General features: G+C 24.6%; 1 protein-coding gene across 5 annotated transcripts; it reads right to left on the bottom strand.

Moving 5' to 3' along the window:
* Positions 1-1,231: 1,231 nt before the first annotated feature.
* LOC122853290 (neurexin-1) lies at positions 1,232-18,395 on the bottom strand. Of its 5 annotated transcripts, none has more exons than XM_044153654.1 (25): positions 17,125-18,395; positions 15,759-15,812; positions 13,387-13,534; positions 12,977-13,120; positions 12,517-12,680; positions 12,301-12,327; positions 12,048-12,206; positions 11,806-11,955; positions 10,460-10,537; positions 9,211-9,318; positions 8,630-8,822; positions 8,292-8,483; positions 7,324-7,467; positions 7,042-7,259; positions 6,845-6,953; positions 6,456-6,778; positions 6,069-6,360; positions 5,670-5,966; positions 5,409-5,587; positions 5,156-5,327; positions 4,756-5,003; positions 4,527-4,644; positions 4,275-4,448; positions 4,045-4,201; positions 1,232-3,970 (listed from the first exon to the last, which is right to left on the bottom strand). In XM_044153654.1, the coding sequence occupies exons 1-25, from the start codon at positions 17,704-17,706 to the stop codon at positions 3,478-3,480; spliced, it is 4,923 nt and encodes a 1,640-aa protein (XP_044009589.1). In that variant the 5' UTR covers positions 17,707-18,395; the 3' UTR covers positions 1,232-3,477. The 5 variants fall into 5 exon arrangements, with proteins under 5 accessions (XP_044009589.1, XP_044009591.1, XP_044009590.1 ...); XM_044153656.1 differs by having other exon boundaries at positions 5,409-5,584; XM_044153655.1 differs by having other exon boundaries at positions 12,517-12,677.
* Positions 18,396-19,122: the final 727 nt, after the last annotated feature.

The raw sequence follows: 19,122 nt of genomic DNA, 5'->3' as shown, positions 1-19,122 counted from the left end.
AAATATTTATTACTTGATAAGTGATGATTCAATATTTCTAATAAAAAAAAATTAAAATTCAATTGCATTTGTCTATTCTAAATTTATAACAAGTAGATGAAAATAAATTATTAATATAATCTACTTTTCAAAAATATAGCAGACATAAAATTACTAAATTGAATAAATTATATTTTTTACGTAATTTGGAATTAATTTTTTCAAAAATACACTGTGCAAAATTAAAAAAAAAATAAGAAAAAAAATTATGACTCAAATGCAATATGACATTATTTTTATGGATCTTCAATATTTTTTATATTTATAATTTTATAAGAGTCTACGTAAATTTACGTGACCTGCATGAATATATCAATAAATTCTTGCATGCTATATAGGATTTGATCCAGCCAGCTAATGTTAGCAATGTCTCGATTGTTTTAAAATATTCATTTTTATTTGTGAGTGTTAAATGAATACAGAATGACAAATATTTATCCTGTTGAAAATATTTATCTCAGTGACTATTTTGATCGAATATCATATGGTAAATATAAAATTTAAGTGTCTAGCAGGCAAGATGTCGGCATAGCTGATGAAAATAGATATTCGGCTGTGTCTCATCGAGCCAACTAAACCTTAAAACATCAACATTTATTATTATTCATATTCAAAAATTGAAAAAATAATTAATTATTATTTAAAAATTATTTTTAACTTATCTGTAAATATGATTTGGTTTACAAGTCATTCTGAGTTGGAGAAAAACCCTTGGAAAAACCTCTTGTTGGTCTGATGAGTAAGTGAAAAAATTTTCCAACAATAATTCATAAAACTACAATCAAAAAAACACTATGAATAATTAATATTTTTAAATGAATTAATAAAATATTTTGTCTATATATTTATGAATTATACTATTATGAAATTTGTCTATTTTTTGTTTCAGAATTTTTTGTAATTTCCCAATAATTGGTAGAGCCAAGTTCAAGCAGTTCAAGGAGCAAAGAAATTGTAAAATTAAAAAGCTAAAAAGCTAAAAAACTAAAAAAGATGAAAATATTTCTTTGGATTTTTTTGGACTACTCTGGAATCAGTAATTTGGAGAAATATTTTTACCAAAAAGGCTACATTTCTATGACGCATATTAAAGTCAATTAAATTTTTTTTTTCAAATTGCCAATAATATAAAAATTATAATGTATTATTTTCTTCAATATACTTTAAAACTTTTTTTTTTTTATTTGCGCATATTTATTCAAATTGGATATGTATACAGACCATATTTTTTATTATTTTTTATTATTATCTGGATAACAGTCTGCATTGACTTATAAACATTTTCCAATAATATTAAAATTTATACAAACTTCACCAAAAAATTATACTTTCAACATAACTTGATTGATATTTTCATACATATTTATATTTTGTTTTTTTTCTATACAATAATTGCCAACTAATAATCAGTTTCAATCATAACTTGTGTACTTTCACAAACTGCAAATTGAAATAAATATTTCAAATGCAATAATTTTTTTTTATAATATTCAATCTTGGTTGAGCTTTGGGTTAGGGCAAATCCATGATAATTATAATATTGATTTTGACGTTTTTATTTACTCACAGTGAATAATTTTGTGCAAATTAAAATCCACTATTTTGCATTAAATTAAAATAATAAATCTCAAATTTAATATGACGTTGAATTAAAATTTCAAAACATGTACATTTTATTCAATCAATTATCAAATTAATTTGAGTATTTTTCTCATTTAAAAATAATTTTTCATGCACAAATTTTTATTATTTTTTAACATTTAACAGTCAGTCTTGGTTTGTTTATTATTTTTTTTTTAAGTTTCGTTTCGTTTGGTATTGTTATATATCTCAAATAAATTTAAAGGAAAAAATAATTCAAGCGCAGAAGATTAGAGTCAATGAAATTAATTTATATATTTTATACGGAAAAATTGTAGCTTTTAAGTTTTTATATTATTTAAGATTCAAATTCGTGCACGACTCATGTGAAAGATAATTTTTATGTTAAGCGAAATTGTAAATATTATAATGAATGATTTTAATATATTTAAATTAAGAAAAAACATTAAAAATTTGAGGATATGTATAGCTTGTTGATAAGATAGTTCTCAGTCAATATTATCCAAAAGGTAAATATTTTTTTTTTTCATAATCGTTAAGAACTTTCCATATCTTGATTATTAATTTTTAAATGTGAAAAGATCATTTTAATCAGTCAAATTTAAATTTAAGGAATTATGAATTTTTGTATTATTAAATAATTAAGTTTTCAGCTTTGAAATTTAAATGTAATACAATTTTTTTTTTTTATCCATTATTCATTGAAAATCATCTATTCATCTTAGAGCACGTTTTACTTTTTTTTTTTTTCTACACCAAGTGGTGTGGCATAATGATAAATTAAAATTTTGTTAAATTGTGACAAGTGAAACTCTCAAGAGCTCTTAAATTTAATGATTTAAAATTTTATTCAACTCAAAGTTGCAAAACTGACTTTACATTTTGTTATCAAATGAAAATTTTCTATCGAAAAAAAAAAAATACTTAAGCAATTGTCTTAGTTAGTCAAACAATTGTTTTTTTTATTTTACAAAATATTTTAAAACAAAAAAAAATTATCAAGTGCATTGTTCAAGCTATGATCAATTGTTTTAATTTTTTTTTTTTTTATTTGGATGCCCTAATTAACATAAAATCGAATTTTATTTCCACAAAAAACCTGAGCAACTAAAAAAAAAAAATTTCCTTTTTCTAATTTTAACTCTAAATGAGTTTTTTTTTTTACTTTTTATTATTTTTTTTCAATTTTTTGGTACTACAAAATTAATATTTCAAATTCAGCTGCAATAAAACACTTCAAACTCGTTTTTTTTTTAATCAATTATTATGAAAATTACGATGCACAATTATATAGTAAAATATAAATTCGTAAATTTCAAATAATTATGCACATTTTAACATGTTTAATTTAAAATCAATACTATCAACCCTCCAAACAAGACGTAATTTTAAATTATTTTGTTGGATGGTGTTATGATTTAACTCTTATAATGAAAAATTTTGTATCGACAATTTTTCTACTTGCGTAATAAAATTATTTTTGTTATAATATGTTAGCACATTCCCACTTAAATTTTTTAACAGCTTTATTATGTCCTTTGATGATTTAAATTTATATTTTTCATGATGAAAAATAATTACTAGCTGATTAAAAAAAAGCTCGTCGTAAAATTTGGCATATTCTTAATCCTCTGACGAGTATTACAATTTTCAAACTCATAAACATGAATAACATATGTTGTAAAATTAAAACAAGATACTTATTTAAATTTAATATCAAAGTATCTTTATTAATATCATGTTTTCTTATATACTTTTCTGGACGTTACTATCATTATTATACATCTTTCAACCCATATGGTTAACATAAACAGATGATTATAATTATATTATTTATTAGACATACCACTCTTTAATATCTTTAAGTTCACGTTTTTTATTATTTTTATTTTCACATGTAGATGTTTTTGAGGGACTATTATATTGTTGTCCAGATGCATTACCACCTAATAATGCTGCTGATGGATTTTGACAAAAACTTTTTGTTTTATCACTTTTATAATGTGCATCTGGACGATTTTTAAATTTAAGAATTAATAATATTATAAGTACAATTGCTATTAATGCACCAGCAATTATTGCTATTATTAATGCTGCATTTTTTGCTGCATCTGAATGTATACTTGTTTTATGTGTTTCTTTTGTTTTTCCTGGATTTGGTGGTATTGGATAATTCTCGGGATTATATACTGGTATTTCTGGTAATTCTGGTATCTCTGGTAGCTCTGGTACTTCTGGTATTTTTGGTGTTGTTGTTGTTGTAGTTGTTGTTGATGTTGTTGATGTTAATGTTATTTCACTAATTGTACGTAAAGAAACACTTGTTGTACTGAAAAATATATAAAAAGCAATTAAAAATTAATAACTAGTTTAAATATATTTTGAAGAAAATAAAATATTTACCTGCTACTGTGTGTTGACTCATTGTCTGTTGTTGAAGTATTAAAATGTGGAAGTGGTGTAGATATTTCAGTTGATAGTAATATCGGACTTGATGATTGACTACTTGTTGAGTGTGCAGGTGTTTCTGGTGTTGTCGTTGATGATACTTGATTGAGTTCTATTTGAATAAATATTATTGAAATTTATTAATAATGATTTATTTCTTGTAAAAAAAATAAAATAACACTTACTGTTTGTTGATGTTACAATGACATTGTCAGTTGTTCCTGGATCACCAGATCCTTCTTCACAATCTTCTTCATCATCACAAGTTGGATGCTCTTTAATATTTTCTTTTTTATTTATTGGTTTTGAAAAAGAAGGTGATTTTGTTGGTGCAACATAAACTGGAGTTATTAAATCATCTGAAATATAAATATTTATTGATGTTTGTTTTATTGCAAATAAAAGTACAATATAAATGTTAAATTATAATGATTTACCAGAAGTAAGATCATAAATTGGTGGACATTCAACATCTTCATCGTCACCTGCACATCCACTTCCAGCTCCGGAAAATATAAGATCGTCCATTACACCTGGTAATCCTGATGCAGGAGTCTATAAAAATTTATTTAAAAATTTTTTAATTATAATTAATTTAATTATGAATAAATTTATAAAATATCAGCTTTCAATATAAGTTGAGAGTTAAAATGCAAAAATTTCTACCTGCTGCATTCGTTGAAGTGGAGCTGTTCTTTCTAATAAACTTCCTGGCGGAAGTAATTGTACATCACCACGAATTGAGATAAAAACTTTGTCAGAACCAGCAGCTGCTAGTTCAAGTACTCTAATACCATTTAAAACAAGACCAGAAATAGTACCCAAAAAAGGACGTTCTACTCTTCCTTTACTTTGATTCCAACGACCACCAACTTGGACAGTTGATTGGCCATCAAAAACTTTCAATTGATTACCTTTTAAAACAAATTAAAAAGTAAAAGATTTTATTTAAAAAGGCTAGTTTAAAACTACTCTATATAAGTTTGTTAAATATTGATTTTATTGAATATATTTACTAAACTATTATCTAAAAAAAAAAGTTGAATTATTTGCTTTTATAACAAACCTGGTGGATGATTTGCAAGTAAATTATAATCATCAACTTGTAGTGTTGCATTTGCACCACTTCTTGTAAATCTAATGACATGATACTGATTGTCATTGACCTTGACACCAACTTCACCAATTGGATGATCACTACTGCCAGTATTATATACAGCAAATACATTTCCTTCAACCTGAAAATTATTTAATTACATATTCATTCAATTTATTACTATAAAAAAATTATTTTCTTTTTAAATTTCGAATTAACTAACAATTTCGATTTCAAGATAATCATTGCCTGTTGCTGATTCAACTCTTAAAAGTACTGCATCATTATTACTCGTGATAAATCCCATTGCAACAACGTCTTTCATCATTTCCGTTCGTTTATCATTAGGAAATGTATACATAATTACTCCACGACCAGGTCCAAATTCATATGCCACTGCTTCTGTGAAAAAAAAACAATATAAATTTATATTTAAATAAGTATATATTTAATTATCTTTTTTTATATATTTATAAATCTTTACCATCACTACAAGTTGGTCCACTAAAACTAGTCATGTCACAATCACAAGTATAACTACTCCATTGTTGAACACAAGTACCATAATTAGCACAAATATCATGTGTACATTTTTTATCTGAATGTATATTTGCACTTATTTCACAACCAGATACAACAAGTGAACTTGTAACAACTGTGTCAGACATTAGATCAACACTTTCACCACTAACTTCAAATGATGCAAGACAACCTTCAAAACCTTGACGACTTAATAAACTCAATTGTTGTAATTGTGCATATTGATTTTTTTCTACACCACCTGTTTATCATATAGAAAAAAATATATATATAACGTATATGACAATTAAAAATAATAAACAATTTTTTAGATTAATTTTTTTAATGTTAACTTGTAGCTTACCAACATAAAGAATTCCATCAAGATCTAGATTTTCATTGTTGCCTTGACTAGTGACTGCTGTAACATGATCATCAATTGATAACGTGTGACGTTTTGGAGCTGGTCTTCCAATCGAAACAGCATGCCATTTTCCATCATTTAGACGATTTTTTGATGAATCTTTTATACGAACTGGTCCATCACCAAGATCAAATACATAATGTATATGACCTCCAACAAGTTCAACTGCAATAAAATCTCTTTCACGACCAGCATTGAAAAATATAAGTCCATTTGTTTCTCGAGTTTTAAACTATTTAAACAAAAAAAAGTTAATTTATAATTATTCAAGTATTATTAATTTATATTAGTCTCATTTTTGTGAGGTGAAAAAATTTATAGCCTTACTTGAAAATAAAGATTTGTCTCGATATATGCTTTTAAAATTGGAAGTCCGACAAATGTATGTTTTGATGTAAATGTTACTGGACGATGTACAGGATGATTTCGCTTTGCAAATTTTCCTGTAACTCTTATTATTGGTGATAAACCAAGATGACTGTTTTGATAATTTCCTGTACTTCTTGCTATTTCAAGATATGGATGTCCATTAAAAAAAACTTGTTGTAAATGACCAACAAAATTTGGTAAATCATCACCAGTCTGTTGATAGCCACCAACATGAAGAGTACGAAATTCTAATATTGCATCACTTTCTAATTGTGTTTCAGCTTTAAAAATATAAATAAATTAATTTAATATATTTATTTAAACAAGATAATGATAATATAGTTTACCTTTTAAGACAGGATCATCATCTATTTGTAGTTTAATTTTAGTTGCACGTCTAGAGAATCTTAAAATGTGCCACATGTCGTCATTGAGGCCTTGACTTGAGTACAAAATCTATAAAACAAAAAGCAAAGTTGATAAAACAATTTAAAAGATAAATAAAAGTTCTTCAAATATTTGTTTATAGTTTAGAACAATTTACTTTTTCTTGATCACCAATGTGTAGTTTTGCTTTAGCTGTTCCTTGATCTAAAGTAATTTGTATTCTATCAAAACTATTTTCTCGACTTGTAGCAAGTAAAATACCACTTGGTTTTGATGTTTTAAATCTCATTGAAATTTCTTCAACTTGAGTTTTTGAATCCTCGGGCATTAGTGCTGTCATATATTGACTTCCATTTAAATAAAGTGTTGATGCATCTAAGAAATTATAATAAATATATTTATTATTATGGAAATATTTAAAGATAAATTATATTTTTACCTTTTCCACAAATAGGACCAGTAAATGGAGTTGCTGAACAATCACAGTAAAATCTATTCCAGCCTTCGATGCATATACCACCATGCATACATGGCTGTGATGAGCATTGAGAAGAATGTGCATGACATGCTGGTCTTATTGCACCTGATAAAAAAATTAACAATATATATTTATCATTTTCATAACAAAATTTATTAATTTTACAATGATAAAAAAAACAATAAAAAATAGATAAATAATTTTTTACAAGTTAAATTTTATATGAAAATAAAAAAAGAGCTTAAGTACACATAAAATTGTAGATAGGCCTTTTTAATTTAAATGTTACTAATAACTAATTGGTTCTTTTTGTTATAGTAAAACAATGATATAAACTACATGTAAATATAACTTGATGATAATTATTTAATTTTAAATGATAAATAACATCAAAGAGATAGCATTGTAAATATATATATTGAAATGAATAATCATTTGGTATACTGCTGTGATAATGTATTTTAATCCATGACAACCAATATAAAAAACACCAAGTGATTGAAATAATTTTTTTTCAAGTACATAAAGAATAACCCATCTGCTGCATCAAGACAATTGAATCAATAAAACTGGTTAGTAAGCAAACCAAATAAAACAGCTAAAAAAAAATCAAACTGTTTTTCAGTGATACAAAAGTTGATTTGGTCAGACATTATTCAATTATCACTTATATCCCTTATTTCATTTTTATAAACTGCCATCATTAATACAAATTTAATTTATATTTTATTACTTTTTTCTTTTATTGTTTATTATGTGAATACGCAAGTATTTTTAATTTTAATGATTAATCAATTGATGCGTGTCATTTAAAAGACGGTTTATAATATTTTTTGAAATTTTTTTTTAATGTTAGTTTAAAAAAAAAAAATAATAATTAAGTACGCAAGCACAGTTAGTTTAAAATTTTTATTTTGAAATAAACTTACTAGAATCTTGTTGTTGAGCATAACCAGCAATATCAACGGGTTGACCATTTATAACGAGATCTCTCATGCATCCAACGTAGCCCTTTCTCAAAGCACCACTCCAAAGAACTGGAGGAACTGTTAATGGTGCAAAAGGTACTCCAACACCGCCAATATAAAGTAATCCATCAAGATCAAGTTGAGTTGAGTCGCCTTTAATATTAAAAACAGAATTTTAATATTTTTCATATTTTATAAAAGTACTTTTCTTTCATAATATAAAAGCACTTGGTCTATATATTTTAATCTACATATTAAAAAACATATTATTATATAATATAAAATAAAAAACAACTTACCAGGTGTATTAAAATCAGTTGCCTCACCATCAACAGTAACTCTTCCATTACGATCAACTCTTCTCAATGCAATATCATGCCAAGTGCCATTAGTTATTCGTCTTTTTGATGCACGAATTTTAAAATGACCACTTCCAAGATCCATATGTAGATAAAGATGTCCATCAAGTATTTCAAAAGCAAAAAGATCCGGCTATAATTAACAAAATAAAAAAATAAAAAAATTCATTTGACGTAATTAAAATTTCATGCACAATTTGAGTCACTCAAATATTACATATGCGAAGAACAAACAAACGAAGCTCATCAATATTTGATTATGAATGAACACACATCAATGTATACATAAAGAAAAAAAAAATCAAGTATGTAATTAATTTCTGCAAGCTGTGATTTTCCAATAGTACATAAGGGATGCAATTATTACATAAAATGAACCTATTGACTCTCGAGTCAATTTTACATTTAAACTTTCATCATTATAATGTTTTAACACATAATGACATTATTATGCTTGGAGAATGAAAAAAATATTATCGATATGTTTAATTAACTACGGATTAAATAGATGAAAAACTTACTCGTGCTGGTGCTCCACTTTGACTGTACATAACAAGACCATCTGGCTCATTTGTGCGTAATTTAAATGATATACTCCCAGATCCAGCAGCTTTCCATGGTGGAAGTACCTTAAATTCACATGAAAAATTTTAATGAATAATAAAAAAAAAATAACTCTGCAATTTTATGATAAATATACAAAAAAAAATAATTATGTATACAATTATTTTAAATGAAATTTAACTCAAAAGCAGTTTTAAAAAAAAACAACAAAATTAATTGAACAAAACTTCAAGTGATGCACCAAGGTGCAAATTATATTTTATTCCGTCATTCTGGTATCAAAATAAACCAGAAAAAAGACAGAATTTTTTTTTCAATTCATGTTTTATTCAATCGTTGATAAATTTTTCATAAATATACCGGATTAATCCTAAACTTTGGTCTCATTCAAATTTAATTATCCAAAAGAAAAAAAAAATTGAAAAAAAAATTATTACTCTTACGGGGATTCGAACCAATGATTATTTTTTTCCGGTCAATTGCCTTGACAGCATTGCTAATATATGAAATTATATATTTTTTAAACAATCATAATTATTTTTTTTATTATAATATAATTTTCAAAATAAATTTCATAACAAACAATGGTTTTTTTTTTAAATTTTTTTCTTGTCTTTTGATGTGCAATCTCAAACATCAAAAACCAAGCACCATTAAATTGGTACCTCTTATTATTAATTACCTTTTCATGCAATGCATTTTTTATTTCAATTTTTTGTGCAATTTATTCGTATATTGTTGCTTGATTCCATGCATTATATTAGTGCATGAAATGAACAACAGACTTGATGTTTTTTTCACTACGATTCCTATATTTATTCATTTTCATGAATTTAATTAATTATTATTATTATTTTTGATTAATTTAAGTGCATAATAAAACTCCATACTATAAAGAGTTCTCCAAGACAAACGCTAAAATATATATTGTGATATTTATACAGCATTGTGCGTTTTTATATTTGTTTCTACAAACTATAAGGATTATTATTTTGTGATATAGCCAATTCATGTGTGTTGTGTCGTAGAACTGCCAATCAGCTAGTGCACCTGATAATCGGTTTATAAATAGGTTTCATTTATCATTATTATTATTTTTTTTTTTTGTTATTTGAATCATTACTTTTTATATGGAAATATTAAAAAGCGTGCCAGATATATTCGTGATGCCCTCGGCTTGCAGAAGCTGCTTTTTACTGTTCTTACCAAATGGGAATCTGGACTGGTGAAGGTGATAGTTGTACCATGAAGACGTCTTGCTATCACATTTGATTGATATTCCCTCTTTTGTCGATGATCCGGAATATGTTGAAATGTTTGGTTGACCGCCCAATCATCGAGCAACACATACAACAATTTTGTTTCAATACTTCTACTGAAATATTTTTTTTTTTTTTGTTTCTTTTTTTATCATTTGTTATACAAGTGTAGAAAAAAAAAATATACTATTTCAATTGGAAATTTTAATTATAAATTTATCATAAAAGTGTAAAAATTTTTAAATTAAAAAAAGAATTTTAATTATCCTGAGAAAGGCGGATATATATTTTTTTTTTTTTTGATCATGCTTTTAAAAGAAAAATTTAAAAAGTATTTTTTAAAAATTTCATATGAATTTTGAAGGCAATGGAAATTTTTTAAATATGAAAATGGGTGTAATTCAAGTAGATATATTTATTATTTAATCAGATTTAATGTCATAATTAAATGACGATGAATAAATAATTCAGCAAAGCGTGATAAATAAAATATTTTGATAATCATCTTGCGTGCATCACAGAATCCAGGCCATCCGAGAATTGAATTTTTATAAATTAACATGTAAAAAAATACTATCAAGGATTTTTTTATGTTTACAAGGATTTTTTAAATATTGTATTTGATAAAAAAATTTATAAATAAATGTGCCGTTGTACATATCATTCGTTGATATAATTTTTTTTTTTTTTTTAAATTATAAACACTGTTGGATGAATTTTTCCGAGTCTTGGAGTTGAAATAAATGTACTTATAACTTAAAAATAAATATAAAAACAAATGTATATAAAATCTTAGTAATGATTAAATAATTTTTTTTAAATTTTAGTATGTGCTTGTAAGGTTTTGTAAATTGTATATACCCTCAGTAAAATGTCACGCTCATACACACAAAGTGTTAAAAATTATTATCATTATTGGCTCCTAACTTTTTGTATATATTGAGACCTGACCTATTCACTATGTTAACAATAATTACATTCAATTCTATATATGAAACCAGTAGCTTGTAAATTACAAAAATAAGTACAAAACTTTTTTATTTCAAAGTTTCAAACTGTATATATTCAGTGTAACTTAATTTAAAACGCTTTGTAGAAATAAAAAAAAAAACTTTATTACTACTAAAACGTTAATTAATGAGACAATGTAGTTATAAAATATATCAAATAATTTATAAAACAACATATGAATTGTAAAAAAAAAAAGAAAAAATAAATCTAAAAATACTTTTAACAGGAGAAATATAAAATGACTTGAATAATATGTTGCAAACAATAATAAATTATACTTACGAGGTGAGATTCACGAGTTGTAAAAGTAACTGGATCTGATTTTGGTTCTCGACAATGAAAATCAATTCTTCCCCATGCACTTGCACCACGTGATGAAGTTTTAACAGCTTCAATAAGTTCAATTTCTTCACCTTCAGCTTTAAATAAAACCTTGCAAATAAAATAAAAATAAAAAAAATTAGTATTCATTTTGGAGTATTTATTTTTTATTTTATTTGTTATAAAAATAATGATAAGCTTACCTTACGTAAACAGCCAACAAAATTAGTTATTCCTCTTGAAGCTTGATGAGATTTTGACTCAACACCACCACCAACAAGAAGTTGATTACTTTCCAATCGAGTGAATGAGCCAGCTGTGTGAGCGTGTTCAGCATAAATACCATCAACAATAGCAGACAGCTATAAAATTGAAATATGCATTATGACATTAAAAATGTGTTTTATATTATTGAAAAATTTTATATATGTGTTATTATTTTTTTGGCCTAAATACCTTGCAAAAACGAGTGATAGTTGATATCTAAAAATAAATAAATTTAACATTATTTCTATATGTAATTTAAATCCACAAAAGATTGATTTTTTACAATCGGAAATTATCATGTTAATTTATTTTTACAAAATAATTTCCTGTGTTATAGAAAATGAATTGCAAATTGAAATTTAAAAATATAAATTGATATTGATTAAAGGAAAATTTATGAATCACCTCTTGAACTCTTCTTTGAACAATAATTTTATGCCATTGATTATCGTCAAATCTTATTTTTGATGGTTTAATATGTAAATCAAGTCTTCCATTTGCCAAAGTCATTCCAACAGCAACACCACCATCTTTTATTGATATACTTAAATAATCTGCACCTCCACCTCCTCAAAAAAAAAAAAGTAAATATTTTAAACAATTTTATACAAATTCGAAAATTCAAAACTTTATACAGGTCAAGAAATAATTTCAAAAGATATCAACTTTGAAGAAAACTTTGATTTATTTTAAAACTAAAAAGTTAATTTTATCTTTAAAAGATCAAAGATGATTCTTATTTTGTAAATAGCACAACAAAAATTTGAATAGAAATTGAAGATTTTTTGGTATTACTCTTACTTTTTCTATTTTTAATTTATAATTCTTTTGAAAATAAAAATATATTTAATTTATTCATACTAACCTGAATAGAATATAAGTCCATTGTGTTGTCGAGTTTTAAATTGAAGACTAACTGATTCTTCAATGCTAAGAATTGATTGGCCATCACGTAAATCAATTTTTAAATATTCAGTACCTCTAAATGATGCCTCGGATGGAACTTTATCTGTAACAGAAATAAAATAAAGTCTTTATTTTTTAAAGTAGCATTGATAAAATTAAAATAATCATTACAAAAGACTTCTCTTAACATCTCATCAATAATTAATTTCAAAATTAATAATAAATATTTCTACAAAATGAGATGTATAATTGAAATTAAAATAAATTTTGCAAGCTTATACTTTGAATTATATAATAGTCTATGATATAAATTATTTCTAAGAAACGATTGAGACTTTGTCGGAGATATTTTAAATGAAAAATTCATACCTTTTTCGCAGTATTCTCCTTCGTAATTACTTGATCGACATTCACACACAGGTCCGTTGTCTGTAGAAATGCATATTCCATCGTGCTGGCATGGATCATAAGTTTCACATGCATCCGTAAAATTAGCAACAACTGTTTTTTGTATACTCTAAAAAAGATGAAGAAAAAATCCACATTAATATTAAATATAAAATTTATCAGTTGATTAATCAATGTACAAAGGATCAATCAATATTTACACTTCGAAATTGATAATTTCTATAATCATTGATTTTGAATTTCGTAGAAAAAATCATTTAAAATGAACCAGAGAAATACAATCAATCACTTCTCGAAATTCCATCTATTTCAAGTTAATATATATCGATTATGCATGCAAAACAGCAGCATTGATATGTTATTTTTATTTTTATTTATGTATTTTCTAATTCTCAGTAATTCAATTCAATAATTGACACTAGCCTTGACATTTATCCTGCAGTAAATTGAATTCTAAACGAAAAAAATAAAATAACAAAAAATCGAAATACAGCTGACAATGAATTTAAATATATTTTTAAATATATAATTTAATTTATCTTCAAAATAAAATTGTAAATATATTTTTCTTTCAACTTTTTAGCTTGATTTATTTTCAAGGAAATTTTTCTTTTTTACTTTTTTCAAGGTCAATGATACAGAGTAAAGATACGAAATTTTACCTGTCTATAGGACTATTTGTCGTACCTTTTATTTTACTTTTTTTTTTTTGTTTTTTTTCTCTACATCTTTATGTACTTTTTTTAACTTCCCCTGTTATACCGTCTGACCATACATATTGATCCATTAACTCCCACAAACCTCCCAACCTCATCTTTCCGTATCGTACACTGGATGCAACGTTGCCATATTTTTTTTTTTTTTTTATTAATAATAAAATTAACAAATTTTTTACTATATATTGATAATATAATTATTGCTTCAATGTAATTATTAATTAATATACAAAATTTAAAAAAAAAATTACTAAACACTGTTTTATTTTTTATAAAATATATATTTAATTATAAATTGAAAAATTATGTTTTAAATTATCATTATTAATATTAATGAATTGTTATTAATTACAGAAATTATTATTGTTAAAAATAAAAGCCAAGGGATTTATTTATAATTCAAAAATAATAACAAATACTGGATGTAATGTATACAAAATTTAATTGTCAAAATTTGATTGATTCATTTCGTAATACTTGAATGTACTGCTTCCGGTAAAATATAGGTTTTTAATATTTAAACTAGGTGTTTATTCATGCAACCACAGACAGTAGTCGACTAGTCGTGCAGTATAATTGACAACATCTATCAAATATATACATTCCATTAATTTTTTTCTACAATATTTCGAAATTTTCGAACGAAAAAATTACATTGTTTTTGTTCATTGATAAATGTTTTATCACACAAAATATATATGAGGGAAAATAAAAAAACAGTTGATGGAGATATAAAGAGATAATGTTTGATGTTGATAATGAATTTATAAAAATATTTGAAAAAGATCTTGACTCTTGAGGTCTTTTTTTATAACGAGATATTCATGATGACTTTTATTATGTAAATGATTCAAGTTTGCAGCCCCTGGTGTATCTTTAATCTTATGTTTGAGTTAAAAAATAAATAGACTATGAAAGATTGACATGTTTTATGTGTTGATATAGGAAAATATAAAAAACCCCTTTAGCCAAGTTGGCTGTTGCCCTGTTAGTAATAATCGCGGGTTCAATTCCCGTCGGAGTTTTTTTTCTTCATAATTTCAAGGCTTGGCGAAAAAAAATCTGACGGGAAAAATTATTTTACTAAAATTTATATCAATTTTTTAACAGTTTTATAACTGTCATGAATAATTTTTTATTTTATTTTATTTATAGATTTATATTTTAGCGATGAGAAATAATAATGTGAAATTATTTTTGTACATTTTAAGCGAATTTATAAATTATTTTAAAAAAATTTAATTAACAATCGACTAGACTGATAATAGTCATCAAGACAATCTTAAACACAATCTCTGAATGAAAATTAAATTGTGAAAAAAAATCTATTGAGAAAATTATAGGGTGATAAAATAATTATAGCTTTTTTTTTTTCGAAGAAAATTTAAATTTCAAATTGAAATAATTCCTCATTGTTTAATATGAATGGAAATTTTAAAAGGTACATATTTAAGCTACTTTTTTTTTATTATCAAATTGACAAATAGATGAATATATTTTTTAGTATTTAAATAAATTTTTCAAACGACAAAATCATTTGGTTATTCTGTCAGTAAAAAAATGATAAATATTAAATTTTAAATTTTTTAAATCTATCCATAAATAATAAATACTTACTCTGATAACTTTATGCTGATTTTCACTTTCTTCTGAGCATGAAAATTCACCACACTGTAAGATAAAAATGATTAAAATATATATTAAAAATAGTCAGATAAATTATTTAAGATATTTAATAAAAGCATTATTTAATACATGACAATATATTATTTATATTTAAATAATTTGAGATAAATATTTTTGGATAATATTGATAACCACAGGGTGTACATACTTCGAGAGAAGAAATAAAAAATAAATAAAAAAAATCCAATATTGGGACACGAGGCAAAGCTAAAAGCCATAATCATTTTGACCCCAGGAAAGACACTTGGTCAAAAAGATCAATCGCAAGCTCACCATCTAATAAATATATTATCTTTTTTTTGCAGCACTATAATTTTTCTAAATTATTATCATTATCAAGACTATAAATTTAGCTTATTTATTTTTCATAATTAATATTATTTATAATTACAAGCTAAATGTTAAAATTAAAAATACATTTTTATTTTTTTTTTTTTAACGCGCATGTCTACAACTCCTCAATCCACATGCTGACATGTTACTATTTTCTCATGCCATGTTTCTTCAGAAAAATTTATGCATTATTAATGAGTTTTATTTCCAAAAATAACCAATGAAATTTTACAAACGAAAAATATTCAAATTACGTCGTAGAATATATTTCTATATAAAAAAAAAAAAAAAAAAATACCAAATGACATTTAAATTGATATTAATTTAAAATATGATCAAAGAGATGATAATACTTTTTATTTTTTTCCAACAAAAAAAAAAAGGAAATGTTTTTTTAAAAATATATTTATTGATTAAATAATTTTTTTTTTATATAAAAGATATTTTTAACTTTAAAATAAATAAAAAAAAAATGACAAAATAGACATTTATGTATATATTTTTATTGTATTCAAATGGCAAGAAAAAAAAAAGAGTTGAAATCCATTAAAAAAAATTAATTATAGTGCTTTCGTGAGTTGTCTATTTACTCTTACAATCCAGAGGCTTATTCAATCCTCAATCTGGCTTTGAGAGCACCTGCAAGTTGTTCATCACATTCTGCAACGATCGATATTTTACCAAAAGTCCCACAGCCTATTCCAACCCCAAGTATTATTTCATTTGTTTTTGACCTAGTTACTTGAATATTAAGAGTTTATTCCCGGAAATTCTCATTAAAAAATTAAAAAAAAGGTAAATTCAATCATCAAAAAAAAAAGCTTCTAGAAAAGCTCATAAACAAATATCAAAATTAATTTGATAAGTTGCTAGTATTGTTAAGCCACGTTTTATTTTAATTTGATTATAATTAAATAATTTCAACTATTGTTTAATAAATAATTAATAATAGTAATTAACATACCTCTGTATTTGAATTTTTAATTTTTTGTCTTCTTGGTATAATATTATTATTATCACCGTACACTAAATTTCTTATAAAACCATTAAATTTTGGTTCAAATATAACACTTGGTAATGCCAATAATGTTAGTTTATTATTATACCAAGATGGCATACCACCAATATAAACATCTGAATTTTTACTATAATGTCCAAATTCATATTCTTTACCTTTTGATATTGATGTTGATGTTATACCATCAACATTTAATGTTGTATTTTCATAATTACGTTTTATAATTATTTTATGCCAATTACCATCACCAAGATCATGACCAACAGTTAATATTTGTGCACCACCACCAAGATTATATCTAAGTCTTAATGCACTTTCAACTAATTTTATTTCAAAAAAATCATTTGTACCACCATCATCTGTATATAATAATAAACCATTACCCTGTTCAGTTTTAAATTCAAATTCTAAACTTCCATTTAAACCAGCATTCCATTTTTCATATTGTGCATAACTTGTAGATGTACCTTGTAACATTAAACACCAACACCCATGCATCAATAGCATCAGCAAAAATACTATGACCATTGTAAGTGTTTTTTTCCACTTTTTTTTTTCGATTTTTTTTTACTTCAATTTCCTTGAAAGGTATTTGATGGTAAATTTTTCTATTTAAACATTATTTAAGCAATGATTATCAGTAAAAAAAATTTATCAATTTTTCGTTGTTACACCACATTAATAATATTTTCTATGAATTATTTTTAAATAGACAACTAAATTATTAGGATTTCGAGTTAACTCGTGTCACTTTTAATCTTTGGAATTTCATATTTTATTTTTTTTTTAACTATCTTATGCCTGTTTCAGGCATTGAAATACTATTATTGTTATTATTATGGATATGTTGATAAATGATATAAAGTCAAATAATAAATGAACAAAAATTTTATGCTTAAAATGTTATTAGCCTTGAGGAGAACATTGTTATTGTTTTTGTTTTTTTTATATATAATTATTAACACTTGGACTTTCACTGTTTGATATTGATATTTTATTTTTTTTATTGTTTGCTTTTTAGAATGGACATGATACGAAGAGAAGAAATTGTCGTTGTAATTTATTTGCTAAACTTTAACTTGATTATGTGAATTGTGCTGTTAATGGACAATAGCATGTTGATGATAATGAAACAATAAAAATTATCAATTGGTCACATATAACAAACAAAATATTGTAAAAATTAAGAGAGTTGACAGACTGCGGCAATATCAGAAATGTTGGTTGAAGAACGACTGAAAAAGGAGGGTAGACGCCGACGCCTGGTGAACATTGTCAGGACGCCTGCGTGTGTACTCTTTTTTAATAAATTGTTCAGAGGGGATGTTAAATGTTTAAATTCATATAGGAATTTTGTACAGTCAAGGTGTTTTCATGTTGACCTGGCTAAAAAAAAAACTGTTCGTTGAATTATTTTTGATGATGTCTCGAATAATAAATCACTAATATATAGTTGTGAAATTAAATGAATATAAATTTATACATGCGGAGAATCAATGAAATCACGTATTGTGTTTTATTGGTTTATTGAAAATGGAGAAAAAAAAATTCAAGGGCTCGTCTTAAATTTTTTATTTTATTAACTGTAGAAAGGGATATCTCGAAGGAGTTTTTGGTGTTTTTTTTATTTTCAATGTTATTATTAATCGATTTCGGTTTGAAAATATATAAAATATTGCTGAATGTTGTCTGCAAGTCTCGAGGAGTTTGAATTAATAATTAAAAATTAATTGAAATTATATTTTTAAACTCTTGGGATAATTATTTTCAGGCGTTGTTCAAATACTAGAAGCAAAATTTCATAAATATGTTGCTTAGAAATATTTTTAAGATTATATTTTTTCGAAAATTCTCCGTAGAAAATTCTCCGAAGACAATTCTCCGTAGGAAATGCATCAGTAGAAAATGTATCAGTAGATATTGTTAAAATTTTTCAGGCAAAAA

The sequence above is a fragment of the Aphidius gifuensis genome, linkage group LG3 (assembly GCF_014905175.1).
Source record: "Aphidius gifuensis isolate YNYX2018 linkage group LG3, ASM1490517v1, whole genome shotgun sequence".
In the NCBI taxonomy this organism is placed as follows: Eukaryota; Metazoa; Arthropoda; class Insecta; order Hymenoptera; family Braconidae; genus Aphidius; species Aphidius gifuensis.
Note: the sequence above shows the minus strand (reverse complement) of the source record. Positions and strands in the feature narration are given on the sequence as shown.